This window comes from Saimiri boliviensis, chromosome 5 (assembly GCF_048565385.1).
Source record: "Saimiri boliviensis isolate mSaiBol1 chromosome 5, mSaiBol1.pri, whole genome shotgun sequence".
Lineage (NCBI taxonomy): Eukaryota > Metazoa > Chordata > Mammalia > Primates > Cebidae > Saimiri > Saimiri boliviensis.
The window spans coordinates 143,884,687-143,904,900 of record NC_133453.1 but is presented as its reverse complement, the minus strand read 5'-3'; the positions used below and the strand labels follow the sequence as shown (position 1 = coordinate 143,904,900).

The 20,214-nt window shown below is 39.1% G+C and overlaps 1 protein-coding gene across 1 annotated transcript in view; it reads right to left on the bottom strand.

The window, feature by feature from the left end:
* Positions 1–20,214, bottom strand: part of ASB7 (ankyrin repeat and SOCS box containing 7) — a 51,338-nt gene that overhangs the window by 25,169 nt on the left and 5,955 nt on the right. The window contains exons 3-4 of the mRNA XM_003940540.4: positions 19,250–19,371; positions 16,929–17,190 (exon numbers count right to left, since the gene is read on the bottom strand). Coding sequence (XP_003940589.1) covers positions 16,929–17,139 — 211 coding nt within the window. The 5' untranslated portion in view covers positions 17,140–17,190; positions 19,250–19,371. The remainder of the gene's footprint in view (positions 1–16,928; positions 17,191–19,249; positions 19,372–20,214) is intronic.

The following is a 20,214-nucleotide window of genomic DNA, read 5'->3' as shown; positions in this document are numbered from 1 at the left end:
GTACTATTTGATGGTAAAATTAAATTTATGTCACAAAACATTACACTTGCATCTCTAGTTTACATCTGAGGTCTCTTTTAGGTTCTATGTACATTCTGATGCTACACTGAGCCAAGGAAAAACAGAGATTAACACACACAACAATGATCTGTTTAGTCTCTGTTAAAACTAAATGGGAGATTAGAAAGCAAATGAAAATGCAAACAAAATGTAATTTAAAGATTATTAGCCCATGAAATAAGGTAAGAAAGATATCTCATTTGTAATAGCAACATAAACTACGAGGCACCTAGACAGAAATTCAGCAAGAAATGTACAAGACACGTGCAAAGAAAACGTTAATGGAACTCATGTCATCTGTATCCACTCAAATGTCCTTTCACTAAAAAGAAAAGCCTTCCCTAAACATTTCATATCTAAAACAGCAACCCCGCCAAACTTATTACTTTGTTCCCTTATCAAAAAACATTTTCTCCCCAGGTGGAACTTACTTAAACAAGCTGCAGCATAATCTCAACAAGTTCATTTAAATTTAATGGAAAAAAAATTAATGTATATAAACAGAAGCAAATAAACATTCCCTATGAATATGACGGGATTTTTTCCAACAGCTTTAATGAGGTAAAATAAAATGCACTCACTTTATGTGTACAGATTGATGAGCTCTGATAATCGTATAAGGTATATAACTCACGACCCTATTTAAAATACAGAGCATTCCATCATCTCAAAAAGTTCCTTCATCTCTCTTTAACCGTTTCCAGACTGGAGGTCCCAGGGAAAATACTGGTCAACAAAAAGTTTTGTCTTTTCTGAAAATTACTATTAATGAAATCATATGTAGATTTTTGACTCGCTTCACTTTGCATGATGTTTCTGAAATACTCCCATGTTGTATCAACAGTTCATTCTTTTATATTTGATAGTACTGTGTACTATAGAGGCATAATTTTTTTTTTTTTTTTTTTTTTTTTGAGCCAGAGTTTTCGCTCTTGTTACCCAGGCTGGAGTGCAATGGCGCGATCTCAGCTCACCGCAACCTCCGCCTCCTGGGTTCAGGCAATTCTCCTGCCTCAGCCTCCTGAGTAGCTGGGGTTACAGGCACGCACCACCATGCCCAGCTAATTTTTTGTATTTTTAGCAGAGACGGGGTTTCACCATGTTGACTAGGATGGTCTCGATCTATTGACCTCATGATCCACCCGCCTCGGCCTCCCAAAGTGCTGGGATTACAGGCTTAAGCCACCGCGCCTGGCCTGGATGCATATTTTTTTAATTCATTCATGAGAAGATAGACATTTGAGTTATTACCAATTTGAGGCTATTTAAACAATGCTATTGTGAATTCACACATGAGAGAGAGAAAGAGAGACAGAGAGACAGAATGCGTGTTTTCCTTTCACTTGGGTTTAATACCTAGGAGAGAACTGCTGAGTCATAGGTTAAATGCACATTAAACTTTTATAAGTGGCTATACCATTTTACATTCTCACCAGCAATGGATGAGTTCAAGTTGTTCTCTATCTTGGTATCATCAGTAATTTTAATTTCTCTCATTCTAGAGAGAGTAAAATCATGGCTTATGATGCTTTTAATTTCTACTTATCCTGAGCTTATTCATACACTTTGTTTTGTGAATTGTCTGTTCACAACCTTTATCCATTTTTTTTTTTTTTTTTTTTTTTGAGACGGAGTTTCGCTCTTGTTGCCCAGGCTGGAGTGCAATGGCACGATCTCGGCTCACCGCAACCTCTACCTCCTGGGTTCAGGCAATTCTCCTGCCTCAGCCTCCTGAGTAGCTGGGATTACAGGCACACGCCACCATGCCCAGCTAATTTTTAGTATTTTTAGTAGAGACGGGGTTTCACCATGTTGACCAGGATGGTCTCGATCTCTTGACCTCGTGATCCACCCGCCTCAGCCTCCCAAAGTGCTGGGATTACAGGCTTGAGCCACCGCGCCCGGCCAACCTTTATCCATTTTTATTGGTTGTCTCCTCACTAATGAGTTATACACAAATTCTGTGTATATTGTGGTTCAAGCCTTTTGTCAGATTTTTTTTGTAAATATTTTCTCCTAGTTTGTTGCTTGCCTTTTCATTTTCTGTATCATGTTTTGAAGAGCAAAACTTTTAATTTTGAGGAAACCCATTATCATTTATTTTACAGTTTGTGGTTTTGTATTCCACTTTTTAAAATCTTTGCTCAATGCAATGTCACAAAAATTTTGTTTTCTTCTAGGAATTTTGCACTTTTACATTTAGATCAATGGACCATTATTAATTTTTGTGTGTGGTTTATAAGGTAAGTTCAAGGTTCAGTACTTTCTGCAAAGATATCTACTTGTTCCAGCATAGTGTGTTAAAAAGACTTTTAATGATTTACCCTGGTGTCACTGCTGAAAATCAATTCACCATGAGTGTAGGTCTATTTCTGAAATCTGTTTTGTTCCATTGATCTAAAAGTCCCTCTATACACCAATCCCACACTGTCTTGACTACTAGAGCTTATAGTAAGCTTTGACAGCAGGTAGCTTAAGTTCTCCAGTCTACTTTTAAATTATTAATATTTGGGATAATAAATTTTAGAATCAGCTTATCAATTCTTCAAACAAGCCTGCTGGAATTTTCATTAGAACTCCACTGACTCTAAGGAAGGCAACCTCTCCAAAATGATCTAAACATTATTGATTTTTCCAAACCATAGCCATGGCAGTTCTCTATTTATTTAGGTCCTCTTTAACTCTCTTTAGCAATGTTTTGTAGTTTTCAGTGTACATGTCATACATACTTTTTGTTACATTTATTCTCAAATACTTTAAATTTTGTTGCTATTATGAGCTAAAATTCCATTTTCCAAATGACTACTATTAGAAATAAAACTGATTTTTGTACACTGACTTGTGTATTCTATAATCTATCTAGAATCACTTTTAGTTCTAGTACACATTTGTAATTTTCTTACCAGGATCTACAAGCACAATTATGTTCTCTGCAAATAAAGACAGTCTGACTTCTTCCTTTCCAATTCATGACTCTTGATTACTGCTTTGCCCTTATTCCACTGGTTAGAACCTACAGTAGAATGCTGAATGACCCTTCCCTTGATTCCTGATCTTAGAAGGAAAGAATTAAGTAGTTCACCACCCGGGAAGCTGTGGCTTTTCACTGCTTTGGAAATCACCTTCTGCTTCTGGTTTCCCTTCTTTCTCATGAATGTATTTAAGACTACCTCATTTTCTGAATCTACTAAAATAATTATTTGGTATTTATGGTTTATTCTAAGATGATAAATTACTCAGGCTATTGATTTGCAGGTGTTAAACAAATCTTGTATTCCTGAAATAAATACTACTTGGGTTTGATGGAATATCCTTTTTTTATATACCAGTAGACTGGATTTGCCTATATTTTGTTAACACTTTTTGTGTCTGTTGTAGAGAAAAACACTGGCCTATAGCTTTCTTGCACGGTCTTTGGTTTGTATCAGGGCAATGCAAGCCTCATACAACAAGCTTGGAAGGGTTCCCTCCTGTGCCAAAAAATTTGTGTAGAATTCTGATTTATGTCCTTTAATATTTGAAATAATTCAATGAGAAGCCAGCTGGGCCCAAAGTTTTCTTGGTGAAAAGTTTTAGTTATGAACTAGATTTCTTAAACTGATATAAGGCTTTTAATCTATTTTTTCCTTGGGCCAGTTTTAGCAATGTGCATCAGGGAATCTGTCCATTTCTCCTAATGGCACAAAGCTGCCCATTACACTCCTTATTACCTTTTTTATGTCTAGAGGATCTGTAGTGACATACCCCTTTCCATTCTTGTTAAAAATTTTTATTGGTATGTAATATCTTACATGTTTATTGGGTATATGTGAGTCTTTATTATATGCACAGAATGTGTAACAATGAAGTCAGGGTATTTTCATTATCCATCACCACCTTGAGCATTTATCACTTCTATGAGCTGGAAACATTTGCAGCTACTCTGAGATACGTGATACATTGTTGCTAACTATAGTGACCCTACTCTGTTACTGAAGGTTACAATTTCTTTCTTTTGATGAATGGCACCCATTAACCAACCTCTTCATCTCCTCCTACCACCAACATACCCTCCCCAGCCTCTGTTATCTATCATTCTATTCTCTACTCCCTAGAGGTTAACTTTTTTAGCTCCCACGAGTAAGAATGTGATGATTTTTCTTTCTGTGCTTGACTTATTTCACCTCACATAATGACCTCCAGTCATCTATGTAGCCGCAAATGACATGATTTCATTTCATTTTATGGCCAAATAGTATTGTGTGTATATATACCATGATGAACATTTAGGTTGATTCCACATCTTTGCTACTGTGAATAGTGTTGCAGTAGACATGCAAGTGCAGGGATTTCTTTGGTACACTCATCTCTTTTCCTTTGGATACTCAGTAGTGGGACTGCTGGATTATACGGTATTTTTATTTTTTTTTTTTGTTTGAGAAATGTCCATAGACAGTGGTTGTACTAATTGACAGTCCCACCAACAGTGCATTAAGAGTTTTCTTTTCTCTACATCTTCATTGGCATCTGTTATTTTTAATTTTTTAAATAGTAGCCATTATAACTGGGATAAGATATCTCATTGTGGTTTTGATTTGCATTTCCCTGCTGATTAATGATGTTGAGCACTTTTTCACATACCTGCTGGCCATCTGTATGCCTTCTTTCGAGAAATGTCTATTTGCGTCTTGAGACAGTTTTACTCTTGTTGCCCAGGCTGGAGGGCAGTGATGCAATCTCAGCTCTCTGCAACCTCTGCCTCCCGGGTTCAAGTTATTCTCCTGCCTCAGCCTCCCGACTAGCTGGGATTACAGGCACCCACCACCACGTGGGCCCAGCTAATTTCTGTATTTTTAGTAGAGATGGGGTTTCACTATGTTGGCCAGGCTGGTCTCAAAAACTCCTGGCCTCATGTGAGCCACCTGCCTCGGCCTCCCAAAGTGATGGGATTACAGGCATGAGTCACCGTGCCTGGCCTGGCCACTTTTTAATGAGATTGTTTGTTGTTGTTTTTACTGTTGAGTTCCTTCCATTCTGGATATTACAATGTCCCTTGTCAGAGGAATAGTTTGTAAACATTTTCTCCCATTCAACAGGTTGTTTCTTCACTCTATTAATTGTTCCTGTTCCTGTATAGAGGGTTTTCAGTTTCTAAAATATAGTCCCATTTGCCTATGCTTTAGTTGTCTGTGTTTCTGAGGTCTCAGCCATAAAAACTCTGCCTAAACCAATGTCCTAAAGTGTTTTCCCTATTTTCTTCCAGTAGATTTAGGGTTCCAGGTCTTATATTTATGGCTTTAATCCATCTTGTGTTTTGCATATGATAAGAGACAGGGGTCCAGTTTTATTCTTTTGCATATGGATATCCAGTTTTCCCAGCAACATTTTCCTGAAGAGGGTGCCCCTTCCCCACTGTATGTTCCTGTTATCTTTGTTGAACATCAGTTTGCTATAAATACGTAGATTTCTGGATTCTCTGTTCCATTGGTCTGTGTCTGTTTTTAGGTGAATACCATGCTGTTCTGGTTACTAGAGCCTTGTAATATACTTTCAAGTCAGGTAGTGTGATGCCTCCAGCTTTGTCCCTTTTGCTCAGGATTGCTTCAGCTATTTGGGCTCAATCCTAAAAACATGAATTTAAGATTGTTTTTTCTAATTTTGCAAAAAGTGACCTTGGTATTCTGATAGAAATTGCACTGAATCTACAGATTGTCTTGGACAGAAGAGTCATTTTAACAATATTAATTCTTCTAATCCATGAGCATGGGATGTCTTTCCATTTGTTTGTGTCCTCTTCAATTTGTTTCATCAGTGCTTTTGTTTTCTTGTAGAGATCTCTCACCTTCTTGGCTAAATTTAGTCCCAGGTTGTTGGTTTTTGTTTTTTTGTTTTGTTTTGTTTTGTTTTTCAGATAACTATTATACATGAGAATGCCTTCATGCTTTCTTTTTTGCCTGTTTCAGTATTGGTATATAGAAATGTTACTGATTTTTATATGTTAATTTTGTAACCTACAACTTTACTAATTTATCAGATCTGTTTTTTTTTTTTTTTTTTTTAAATAAAGTCTTTAGGTTTTTCTAGATATAAGACTATATCAGTAGCAAAGAGATACAATTTGACTTCCTCTTTTCCAATCTGAATCCCGTTTATTCCTTTCTCTTGCTTGACTGCTCTGGCCAGGATTTCCAGTACTATAGGAACCTCTCTTCCACTCTTGACATTGGTTATGGATCTTTTCTCTTGTCCCAATTCTAGACAGAGATTCAATCAATTTTATTAATCTTTTCAAAGAATCCTTTGTTTTTTAGTTCTATCTTCTCTATCATTTGCCCATTTTCAATTCCACCGATTTCAATTACTCTCTTTATTATTTCATTCCTGTTTTTACTTTGGGATTAACTGGATTCTAGAAGTATACAGAAACTGTTTCAATCTCTGTGCAATTACTGTCATATATTTCATCTTTATATATTATAAGCCCAACAAGAATTTTGTTTCATCATTATTGTCTTCTATGTTCTTTTAAAAGATGAAATGACAACAAAAATATATTTATACTGTCTGTGGTAAAACTAATCAAAGGTAAAAGAACCGCATTTCCTAATAACTACTGTCAACATCGATGACAAACTCAGCTTTTCTTTTACCCATTTTTAAAAAGTTGTAGGTCTAATCATACTTTAATTACTTAACTGTTTCTCTATATTTGAGCATTGAGAACACCTACATCTGGAAAATTATATACAATAAAAGGCAAGCTTTTTTTCAGTACATCATGATATTCAGAAAGGTGAAAGTTTTATACAGAAAATATTTCCCGATTTTAAGATTGCTTCCTCTGGTCACATTAAAAGAATTTTATTTAATCTGATCATTAATTATACTTAATTCAAATGAATGGAGTTAATATACATTCTATATTGGCAAGAGAAGCTATTGTTTTTAAGGCTTCAATACACACTACTAAACTGCTTTCCAATGTACTCTCACAAATTTCCATCAATGTGCCAGTTGCACCACATTTAGAATTATCATTTGCAAAATCTTTCATTTTTGAAAAGCCAAAAATTGTTTTTGTCTTTCTTCCGTGAATTTGATTACCCCCTTATCTCTTACTTATTTTCTTTTTTTCTGAGATGGAGTTTCGCTCTTGTTACCCAGGCTGGAGTGCAATGGCACAATCTCGGCTCACCGCAACCTCTGCCTCCTGGGTTCAGGCAATTCTCCTGCCTCAGCCTCCTGAGTAGCTGGGATTACAGGCACGTGCCACCATGCCCAGCTAATTTTTTGTATTTTTGGTAGAGACGGGGTTTCACCATGTTGACCAGGATGGTCTCGATCTCTTGACCTCGTGATCCACCTGCCTCGGCCTCCCAAAGTGCTGGGATTACAGGCTTGAGCCACCGTGACCAGCCATCTCTTACTTATTTTCATGTGTTTCACCAAAAGAATTTTACCTACTTTATCTGGAGGTTTTCTGACATTTCTCTGGGGATTTTTTTATAGACTTAAATTCTAGAGCTTTATCTAAGAGCCCTCAGGCCAATTTGCAGAAACACTGAATCTGAAGATGAATAAATGCACTACAACATGGTCTCTTCATGTTATTTTCTTGAAATGTCCAGCATGGTCTTGAAATTTTTAGAAGACTCAAAATTGGAAAATAAAGATAATAACGAGTTTGTTACAATTTCCACCCTTACAATAGAGACTGTTTCATTACGATTGTAACAGCACACTAAACTGGTCAGAAAGACCACCAGGATTTGTACCGAGATGCTATTATATGCATCCCGTTTGTGTTTCAAAACTCAAATATTTTTAGACCACTGTAAAACTCCTTAAGTTTTCATCATTTGATGCCGGATGCTTGAAAGTAAAGTAGCAAAGTATCACTTATGTGCACAGGCCAATGTTCTACTGTCAGCCCTTCATATCCACGTGTTCCCTAGCAGAGAGTCAACCAACCACAGATGAAAAATAATTCAATTCAAAAATTAGAAACAATATAATAAAAATACAACGGTTAAAAACAATACAGTATAACACCTACTTACATTGCATTTACAATGTGTTAGGTATTATACGCAACTTAAAGATGATTTTAAAGTATACAGGAAGGTAGTATGCAAATACTATGCCATTTTCTATCAGGAACCTGAGCATATGTGGTTTTGGTATACTGGGGGCATGGTTCTGGAACCAATCCCCTGCAGATACCAAAGGACGACTATGCTCTCTAATATGGCAGCCACTTGTCAGAAGTAACCATTTAGAACATGACTAGTGTTAACTGAGGAACTAAACTTTTTTTTTGAGACAGAGCCTTGCTTTGTGCCCAGGCTAGAATGCAGTAGCATGATCTCGGCTCACCACAACCTCTGTCTCCCTGGTTTAAGTGATTCTCCTGGTTCGGCTTCCCGAGGAGCTGGGACTACAAGTGCCTGCCACCACGGCCAGCTAAATTTTTTTGTATTTTTGGTAGAGACAGGGTTTCACCGTGTTAGGCAGAATGGTCTCAATCTCCTGATCTCGTGATCCACCCGCCTTGGCCTCCCAAAGTGCTGGGATTACAGGTGTGAGCCACTGCACCTGGCTGGAACTGAACTTTTTAATTATCTTGGCTGAAATTTAAATAACCAGATCTGCTATGGACAGCACAGGCTTAGATTAAACAAGACAGAAAGCCACACTTTGTTCTCCTTTTGGAATATAGGTAGTGTCCATTATTCAACTCAAACTCACTCATTTTCTCAACAAAAGTGGATTTCTCCAGAAGCAGCAGCAAGTGTGGCTTCACGTGGCCGCTCCCCATCAGGGTGCCTATGGGCACAGCGCTCTGCCTAAACTATGGCCACACTTGCTCTGATTCTGGCTAGCTCTGTGCGATACATTTTACCATGCAGGTATATGAATCTAACGTTAGTAAAATCTGACCCATTAACATATTTGAGATAAATTCTAGTTGGGTGAGTGACTGGTATTAGATATCTACGTCCCATTTATTAAACTGCATCTGGCTAGCTTCCCCCGTCCCTGCTAATCTTCACCATTTAAATTAACCACAACTCTTCTCTTCCTGATCTTCAGGCCAAAAGTCTCAGTTATTCTTGATGTATTTCACTCTCACATCACATCCCAGCTACTACTCTTCTTGCCTTAGGGCTTATGCCCTTCTGGAATGTTTGCACACTATAAACAGCTAATTTTTTTTTTTTCTTTGAGATGAAGTTTCGCTCTTGTTGCTCAGGCTGGAGCACAATGGCATGATCTTGGTGCACTGCAACCTCTGTCTCCTGAGTTCAAGCGATTCTCCTGCCTCAGCCTCCCGAGCAGCTGAGATTATAGGCACCTACCACCACGCTTGGCTAATTTTTGTATATTTAGTAGAGACAGGGTTTCACCATGTTAACCAGGCTGGTCTTGAACTGCTGACCTAAGGTGATCCACCCGCCTCAGCCTCCCAAAGTGCTGGGATTACAGGCGTGAGCCATCGTGCCCAGCCTAATCAGCTAATTTTCTAAATCACGACTGTTCTCCCATTCCTCTGTCGAAGGTTTTGACAGCTCACCAATGTCCCTACAGTAAATTATTGGATATGCTCCAATCATACTGAACATTTATCAGCTCCTAAAACCAAAACTGTTCCTTCTTTCCTTCAACCCGTCACACACAATGTGCCCTGAGTTGGAGTAATTCCACACCTCCATCCTTCTAGCCTCCCTCCCTGCCTCAGCTTTCCAGATTTCCAGTCCCACCCTGCTTTCCCTAGGAAGTCTTCCTTGCACTCGCCCTCCCACCCCAGCAGACAGTGGGGACTTATTACACACGGCACTTAAATTCACTCTTTTGGAACTGCCTTGTTTTTTTAGGAACAAAACAGAATTACAGGTAAGACAATGGTTTGAATCCCAGCTCCAGTGTTTTTGAAGTAATGACCTTGGGTGAATTACTTATTCTGTAGTTTATAATTTTTAATGTAAAAACTGATAATACTTATTATCCTAAAAGACTTACGAGGAATTTGCCATGTACTTAACCCTCAGTAAGTGTTAGGCTAACTCCATCCCCCGGCAGATGATGAAGTACCAGAAGGAGGGCACCGTATTTGCTCATTTCTGTATCTCGGGGCCCAGCCCTGGGCCTGGTATCCATTAGGTGCTCAATAAATATTTGCTGATTATATAGTTCATGGAGGATCAACTGGTCACCCTGTCTATCTATGTGAATTCTTATTCTTTCTTTCTCTCTGTCTCTACACACACACACACACACACACACACACACACAGAGAGAGAGAGAGAGAGAGAGAGAGAGAGAGAGAGAGAGAGCGAGCAGGGTGAGAAGCGAGGGAGAAAGAGAGAGTGAAAAGTCAAGTCTTGTTTCTTATCAGTTATTTCACTCACTGTTCCCTATTGGGATCTTTGAGCTACTAACAGGAGGAGCCAATTTGACTGGAAGTCACAAACTCTTAAAGAAAGTACATTGTTTTGAGGCCAGGTGTGGTGGCTCATGCCTGTAATTCCAGCATTTTTGGAGGCCAAGGTGGGTGGATCACTTGGGATCAGGACTTTGAGACCAGCCTGGCCAACATGGCAAACCCCACCTCTACTAAAAAAAAAAAAAAAAAATTAGTCGGGTGTGGTGGCATGCGCCTGTAATCCCGGCTACTTGGAGGCTAAGGCAGGAGGCAGAGGTTGCAGTGAGCCAAGATGACACCACTGCATTCCAGTCTGAGCAACAGAGCGAGACTCCACCTCAAAAAAAAAAAAAGAAAAAAGAAAAGAAACTACATTGTTTTGAAAGTAACAGGTATGGCTGAGGCGGGAGGACTGCTTGAGGCCAGGAGGTAGAGGCTGCAGTGAACTATGATTGTGCCACTGCACTGTAGCCTGGGTGACAGAGCAAGAGAGCCTGTGGGGAGTGAAGGGATGTATGATGCATTCAAGCAACTTTCTAATCTCACCAAAAGGCGGTCCATTTCCAACCTTATGATAAAAGAAAAGATTAGTTTTGTCTCTGTAAAACTGAGGAACAATTACTTGAGATAACTGGTGTTAGTTTTCGCTCTCTTTCTAGATGGAAGCAAAACAGATATGGGTTCCACCCTCAAGAAGCTTCAGACCAGGCGTCCCCAAACTTTTCACACAGGGGGCCAGTTCACTGTCCCTCAGACCGCTGGAGGGCCGCCACATACTGTGCTCCTCTCACTGACCACCAATGAAAGAGGTGCCCCTTCCTGAGGTGCAGCAGGGGGCCGGATAAATGGCCTCAGGGGGCTGCATGCGGCCTGCGGGCCGTAGTTTGGGGACACCTGCTTTAGACTCATTGGAGATATAGACATTAAATAGAGAACTATAAAACAGTTCACTATGCTTATGATAGTTGTAATAAAAAAGGTACAGGGAACAATCATATCATATAACAGAGGAATAACGTCACACAGGGAACAATAGTATCACATAGCAGTGATATATATACATATATGGATACCAGGTGACCTGGTCTGGCTGGTAAGAGGAGGTTTCCCTGAGAAAATGATCAGTGAGAGCTGAGAGAGAAGCAGGCAGAGCCGGTAAGGGGGGCAGGGGTGGGGAATGAGCAGAAGAGTGACCCCAGAGGGTCCCAGGCCAAAACCATTGCACTCCGTGACTCTGAAAGAATAGAGAGGGGCTGTGGCTCAAAGCTGAAACTGGAAAGGTAAGAGGAGCCAGACACTGCAGGGCCACACGGATCACCTTATAAACTTTGAATATCACCCTAAGAAAAACGGGGAATCAATCATGGATTTTTAAAAGACAGTATTTTTATTTCCATTTTAACAGGTCACATTATTTGCAGACTGGGTTGGAAGGGGCAAGACTGGATGCAGGGATGGAAGAGGCCGCTGCAACCCTTCTGGTGAGGAATGTTTCCCAACCCAAGAATGTGGCAGAATCTCCAGGGAAAGGAAGTGAAAAGATCTGACAACTTTTTAGGAGGCAGAATCAATCAGACTTAGCAATCAGTGGTATTGGAGGTAAGGAAAAGGTACCAAGGATGGTTTGTAGATTTCCGGCATGGCAATCAGAGGCTTTGGTGCCATCTGCTGAGAATGAGCACGGTGGTGAGAATGAACACAGCTTGTGCTGTGCTGGCAATGTCTCTGAGCTATGGGAGTACAGAGGTTGAACACACAGTTGCCTACACTGGTCTAGAGATCAGAGGCCAGGACTAGGTTAAATACAGAGCATGCCTAAGTGCCACATGTGGCCATAAGGAAGTAGGGCAGTAAGGTATTTTTTTCTATTAATTTTTCCACGTTGGTTCATAATATGCTAGGAGAAACACTCTCTGAATCTCTTATTCTATTAGGGAAAGGGGATCAGGTAAAAGGTGTTATATAAAAACAAACATAGGGCTTGTCCAAAATATTGTTTTAGATAAAACTCAGAAACGAAACCACACATATGAAAATCTTGTATGTGACCTAGTAGTGCACAGTAATGAAGAAAGAAGGCATGATTTAGGCTATCTTCATGAAGAAAAGTGAAACTATACCAGGCTACCTCATACACACAAAAGCCAATTCTGAACAGATTAAAAACCTAAATGCCATAAAACATTTTAGAAGAAAATAAAGGCAAATAATCACCCTGCAGTATATGTCCTGAACAAGACACAAAGGGCACAAACTACATGGCTAAGAAAAACAAAATTCACCTACATTAAAATGTAGACTTCTGTCCAACAACAAAAACCAGAATGTGAAAAAAACTAGAGAAGGAACACATTGCAACATGTAACAAAGAATACATAAACCATTATAATAAATCAGTAAGACAAAAAGCCCAGTCTTGCAATGTTTGTTACTCATATGTCATTTTTTGAAAGAGAGAGAGAGAGAGAGAGAGAGAGAGAGAGAGAGAGAGAGACAGGTATATCACACCGGGGAAGAGAAAAACCATCTGGTAGTACATCACTAGCAAAAGCAAGTGAACAGGCACTATCCCGCCTGGTCAGTAAGGACACAAAATGTTGACAATCTCTTTGGAGGACAACCTGCCAATATCCATAAAAAATGTTTTGACTTGGCAAATGCACTTCTTGGAGTTATTCAAGAAATAAACTCTTACACGTATAACATCATCAGTCAAGGACATTGTCAGTAATGTGTCTAGTAGCCGAAAAATGAAAACTTAAAATGTCCAGAAATAGAAGGTAAGTATAAATAAATCACATCCATATGACGAAATCTGAGACAGAGTCCTATGCAGATAAGGAACTATCACCTAATTAACTGTTACGTGAAAAAATCAAGAGGTAGAACAGAACATTTTTAAAAGGGAGCTGGTTACAAGGTAGAGGATGGAAAAATATTTCTGCCTACATGCATAGATGACCTCTGGACAGTATGTAAGAAACCAGTGAAAGTGATGGCCTCTGAGAAGAAGGGTAAGAGACTGGGGCTAAAAGCTAGATATTGCCCCTCTTTTCAAAACCCAAAATCTCCTGCTATGAAAATTTCAGCCATTCCCAAAAAATAAAATAAATAAATGATAGCATATCCATATTTATAAATACTATATTCAGAAGCTGCGAAGAACAGTGAATCAATATGTATTAACAGAACCGATAGAAGGTTTCTTTGCGGATAATGAAAATGTTTTAAAATTGACTGTGGTGATGAATATCCAACTCTACGAATATGCCAAAAGCTATTAACTGTACACGTTAAATGAGTGAATTCTATGGCACGTGAATTATATCTCAATAAAGCTATTAAAAAATATATATATATAGATATACAGTCATTTACTGCTTAACAACAGAGATATTCTGAGGACTGCGTTGTTAGGGGATTTCGCTTTTGTGTGAACATCATAAAATGCACTCACACAAACCTAGATGGCACAGTGTACTATGCACCCAGGTTATAGCATATAGTCTACTGTTCCTAGACAGCATATGGCTGTACAGAATACTGTAGGTGACTGTAACACAATGGCATTTGTTTTTCTAACCAGAGAAAAGGTATAGTCAAATATGGTGTAATTTTATTGGACCACCATTGTAAATGGGGTCCATGATTGAGCAAAATGTCCTTATGCTGTATGTAACTAGCTACATTCATACATACAGAGAGAGAGAGAAAAGATTCAGAAACTACAGTGCAAGCTTGTCCAGCCTGCAGCCCAAAGTGGCATGAAGCCCAGGACAGCTTTGAATGCAGCCTAACACAAATTCATAAACTTTCTTAAACATCTTTGCAATTTTTTTTAGGTCCTCAGCTATCATTAGTGTTAGTATATTTTATTTGTGGCCCAAGACAATTCTTCCAGTGTGGCCCAGAGAGGCCAAAAGATTGGACACCCCTGCTATTCTAGTTCCTAAGAGCCCCTCACCAGTTTTTCCCTTTTCCCCCCACCATTGGTTTTGATAAAGTTTTACTGGAACACAGCCACACCCATTAGTTTATATACTATCTATAGCTGCTTCATGCTATGATGGCAGAGCTGGGTAGTTACAAAAGCCAGTATGGCACACAAAGCCTAACATGTTTACTATTTGGCCTTTTACAGAAAAAGTTTGCAGATCTCTGATATTAAAAAGTCTTCAAGTCACATAGTTGAATAAAAAAAACAGTTATAGAATTATACAGTCAGTATATCATTAATATTCAAAAACCCCAAGTAACATGATACAACAGAATTTCATTTTCTTTTTCTTTTTTTTTTTTTAAGACGGAGTTTTGCTCTTTCGCCCAGGCAGGAATGAAGTAGTATGATCTCGGCTCACTGCAACCTCCACTGCCTGGGGTTCAAGCAATTCTCCTGCCTCAGCCTCCAGTAGCTGGGATTACAGGCATACACCACAATGCTCAGTTAATTTTTTTTATTTTTAGTAGTCATGGGGTTTCGCCACATTGGCCAGGCTGGTCCAGAACTCCTCACCTCAGGCAATCGACCCACCTCAGCCTCCCAAAATGCTAGGATTACAGGCGTGAGCCACTGTGCCTGCCCATATGACAGAATTTCTGTGATTCCATGCAACATGGTTAAGAAATGCTCTAGAAGGAGAAGCACCAAACCAAACGTATACCCAGTTACATCCACGCAGAGGCAGACGGATAAGGATTAGGGGTTAGTCAAAGGGCACTTGGGCTTTACTTGTAATTTAACTGAAGATTTGCTTTGTTTGAAAGAGACAATATTCATGTATTACTTGAATAATACATTTTGAGGACATTTTTTATTAACTTTTTATAAAGTGAGGCTGGCAAAAGTGGAAAGTAACAGGACTAGGTGGAATACCAATTGTGAGCCGTGATCTTGGTCTTAATGTTATGAAACTCTGCACAGAATTTTAGCAATTCTGACCCTACACCCACCTTTTAATTTTTACAGACCTTTTTCCTGGCATTCCACTTACAGTTCACTTTGATTAACCTCAGAACTGAGGTTTCCGTGTTGTAAGGTTCCACGTGAATCATGTGGAAGACAAGCTACACGGTAGGCACAGGCCAGAGAACTTCTGGGCCCTGACAACAGTCAACTATTTCAGGCAAGGGACTCCCGTTTCAGGGCCCCTGGGCCAGGCGGCTACTCCTAGGCTCAGGGCTAGTGCAGCCTTGCAGTGGGCCCTCCTGTCAGCCTTTGTATTCACATATTCATATTATTCACATGACTCCTGTAAGAATACTAGAACTTCCAACATTTTTCAGCACTTCAAAATGCAAGTAAGTTTGGCTAGTCTTGTAACAAAGAATACCTTAGGAAGGAAATGAAATCATTTCTAAGGAGCAACTAAAGCCCTAGACTGGCACATATATAATTTTGAGTCCCTAAGCAAGCTGCTTTCAACCATAATTCACAGAGATAATGTGGGTACACATGATCAAATATATATAAAATCCATCTCTAGGAAAATAAAGTTAGGTTGAAATTCGACTAGAGAAAGTAAATTAGTTGTGGACAATTATTAGTTTAAAAACCATGGGAATGGACAATTTTTCAAACCAAAAACGGAATATGTCAAGTTTCCAACTGCATATATTTATACAAAATTAGATCTCAGATAACCAGTCTTCTTATAGTATAACTACAAGCTATGTACAGTTGCTGGAAAAAAACAAGTGCTCTAAAACAATAGCAAAGGAAAGCACCTAAAACAAAAAGAGATACGGACAGGATATCATTAGGGCCATGATTTTTGTTGTTTTTTTTTTTGGTTTTCTTTTTTTTTTTTGACCAAGTTTTGCTCTGGTTGCCAATGGCACAGAGACCAATGGCACGATCTCAGCTCACTGCAACCTCCACCTCCCAGGTTCAAGCAATTCTCCTGCCTCAGCTTTCCGAGTAGCTGGGACTACAGGTACATGCCCCCACGCCCGGCTAATTATTTTGTATTGTTAGTAGAAACAAGGTTTCACCATGTTAGCCAGGCTGGGCTTGGTGATCCACCCACCTTGGCCTCCCAGAGCACTGGGATTACAGGCATGAGCCACTGTACCCAGCCAGGCCCATGATGTTCAAAGGACCTGTGCTAAGTCTATACGCTTGAACAACTAACAACAGGGGAAACCTGTGTAATTCTCTAATTACAGGTACACCACAGTCACTTCTGATTCTGAAATAAAAGCAACCGGACAACCTGAAGAAAGGCTGTTAAGCTGAAATAACCTGGGCAAGCCTGGCAGTACAGAAACTATGGTGTCGGGGAAAAGAATCCATTCACAAAACTGATCTTTTAAACAATCAGGTTTAGCAAATCTTCACAAAGGAAAGAGAGTAAGATGTTGAGTACTAACAAGAGAGAAGCATTAAAAATTACACATAGACACATTTTAAACTAAATGTAATTTATGTTTCTCCTTGGGGAAAAAGATGTGCTTCTAGGAAACTTACCTCCGTGTTCTAGAAAAACTCGAACACATCTTTCCTTTCCTCTTGCTGCGGAGAAATGAAGCAGAGTCCAGCCATTAGCATCTCGGCCATTTGGAGAATAGCCTTGTTCTAACATCTTTCGCACCGTGTGGACATCCCCAGCAGCCACTGCAGCCTGGATCTGCAACTCTTCCTGGAGTTCAGGGTTCCTTCGACAATGATGGTGTAACATCCTAGCTGAGTCCGTTTTTTACAAAGGATTCATTAGGTCACAGGGATCAGCCTTTAAGAAGGGAAGGTAGAAAACATGAAATTTAGAATAACTGGTTTCTGATACCATGTCTATTAAGTATCACAGAATGTTCCATTTGCTAAATCAGTAAACCTTATTTGACAATGCATACTACTAGCCAGGTGTGATGTGCCTACAGTCACAGGTACTCAGGAGGCTGAGGGGGGCGGGGAAATCTCCTGAGCCCAGGAGATCAGTCCCAGCTATTCAAGAGGCTGAGGTGAGAGAATCACCTGAACCCAGGAGATCAAAGCTGCAGTGAGCCCTGATAGCACCACTGCACTACTTCAGCCTGGACCACAGAGCAAGACCCCACCTCGAAAAAATTAAAAAAAAAAAAAAAAAAAAGTAGCAAGATGATACAATATGTTTTAAAACCTTAAGAATCTAAACAATCAGGCCAGGCACAGTGGCTCAGGCCTGTAAGCCCAGCATGTTGGGAGGCCAAGGCAGGAGGATCATCTGAGGCCAGGAGTTTGAGGCCAGTCTGGCCAACATGGTGAAACCCTGTCTCTACCAAAAATACAAAAATTAGCTGGGTATGGTGGCACACACCTGTAATCCCAGATATTTGGGTGGCTGAGGCAGGAGAATTGCTTGAACCCAGGAGAAGGAGGTTGCAGGGAGCTGAGATTGCACCACTGCACTCCAGCCTGCTCAAGAGAGTGAGATTCTGTCTCAAAAAAAAAAAAAAAAAAAAATCTAAACAATCTGATGATTAACCACATGATAAAATTACAAAAAGGAAAAGTAACACAGTGAATTCTCATACTCTCTAAAAGGTCACAAAAGAGGAATGTACTAAAACCCAATACAGAACGAAATCTCTGGACAGGCACACTGGCTCACATATGTGATTCCAGCACTTTGGGAGACCAAGACAGGAGGATCACTTGAGCCTAGGAGTTCAAGACCAATCTGGACAACATGGTGAAACCCTGCCTCTACAAAAAATACAAAATAAAAAAATTAGCCAGGCATGGTAGTGTGCGCCTGTAGTCTCAACTACTCAGGGGGTAGAAGCAGGAAGATCATTTGAGCCTGAGAGGTCGAGGCTGCAGTGAGCCGTGACTATGCCACTGTACTCCAGCCTGGGATACAGAGCAAGACCTTCTCTCAAAAATTAAAATAAAAAAGTAAAATGAGATCTCCTTTATGGAAAACAGGAATAGTCCAAAGTAAAATGGTAAAAAGTTGCATCTTACATGTCTATACAGAAGCTTTTTTAGTGTGTTTTTAAGCTTTTAACTACATATAGAAATCTAAATGAACAAGCTTCTAGAAAGCCATTCCAGGTGTGCTAACTGGAAGGAATAGATTAGACTCATCTCTTAACTAGTAGCCTCTGTTTCTAAAAAAATTTTTTAAGTGTGATAAAGCCCTTTACAAAGACATTTTTGTTTTCGTATGTAGGTTAAGCATCGCAGGATAATCTTGCTAACAACAATCATTTATCTTGCAAAACTTATTATAGACTGTACAAAGAGTAAACTTAGCCCCAACAAGTCAAATAATCACAACTTAAGAATACAAATATCCTATGTTGTTTTATACATAGAAAAATGGTGTCTTTACATACTCATAAGTATCACGACTAAATGATCAAATTTAAAAATATCAAGCTACTTCTACAAACAGCTATTTCCTCAGAAAAAAAACTGGGAATAAACAAGATTGCCTCTTTTTTCTTCTCTCAATTCCTTCACAAATTGACCCTCCTTAGAAATGTTTAAACGAGAACCCTTTCAGAATAGGTTGTTGCTTATTCTCAGTTATAAGAGAAAATGCTGAAGACCATCCAAAGAAATTAATGGCAACTTACTACGCTCACAATCATCCTTAACAGATTTTCTTTTTAATGAAGTGATTATGTTGGCACTTAAATGAGGTCTACCATGCAAGAAAAAGACTGAAAGAGTACCAAAACAAACCTGGGTTTTCTTTAGTGAGTGGTATATTTAATATACATTAACTGATTTAAGAGAGAAGGAAAAGTTAAATGAGTTTTCCCCCAAAACAACACAGATGACTGATGACCGAGTCAACTTACCTTACAGAAGAGTGTCCCTTCTCCTGATGTTTGGATTGCTTAATAACCATTGTGCACATACAGCATCGTGGGAAGGGGGTTCAAAGTATGTCCAGACTGCAGAGTAAAAAGGCCTTCTTAACCTAAAAACAAAATAACAATCATAGGAAAATTCTTTAAAATAATAATCAAGATGTCTGCACAGTCTACCTTTTGATGAATTTAAATGTCAGTGCTTTATAATAAATCTACAGAGTGGAGAAGGAACTCAGATCAACTCTTACAGAAAACAATCTTGTTACATATGTTCATCTCCAGTAAATATGATTTAGTTTCAGGACTTCCCCCTCAAAAATGCAGTTATTTGAAAAGAGCAAATAAAGAAAATAATAAATCATGTATTTTGGAATTTGGATGCAAGCACAGATTCTTCATTTTCCTCTACTGAGAATACATTTTCAGACTTGTTTCATCTGTATTACTTTTTAACTGACACCATTAGTCACCTGCACTTTCTAAACAGCATTTAATACGTGTGCATTCAATACAGTAGGTAGCCTGGGTTAAAATGAAATCTATGATGAATAAAAGGAGACTGTGTCTTTAAATGCTTTTTCTTCATATGCCCTAAAAGCATCAAGTCAATTGCTTTGAAATTGTTTTTTCTTTATGCATACACCAAACTAGATAAAACATTAACAGCCTTGCCAGGTTCCCCTTGTGAATTCTGAGTAAACTCTCTACAACTTAAAAAAAAAGGAGGAGGGGGGATGGATCTTTCTTTCTGTCAATTAAATTCCAGCTCTGTTAATTCCATTAAGGTTAAGGACACAAAGTAACTTCTATACAAAACTCTAGGAATTACATATTGGGCGAACTACTCCATTCCCCTTATGGTGAATGAGCATCACTTAAACTTTCAGACAAGAAAAGGTCAGGCCACTTAGCAACCAGACATAGAGCAGTTGTACATACTGCTGGCTGCA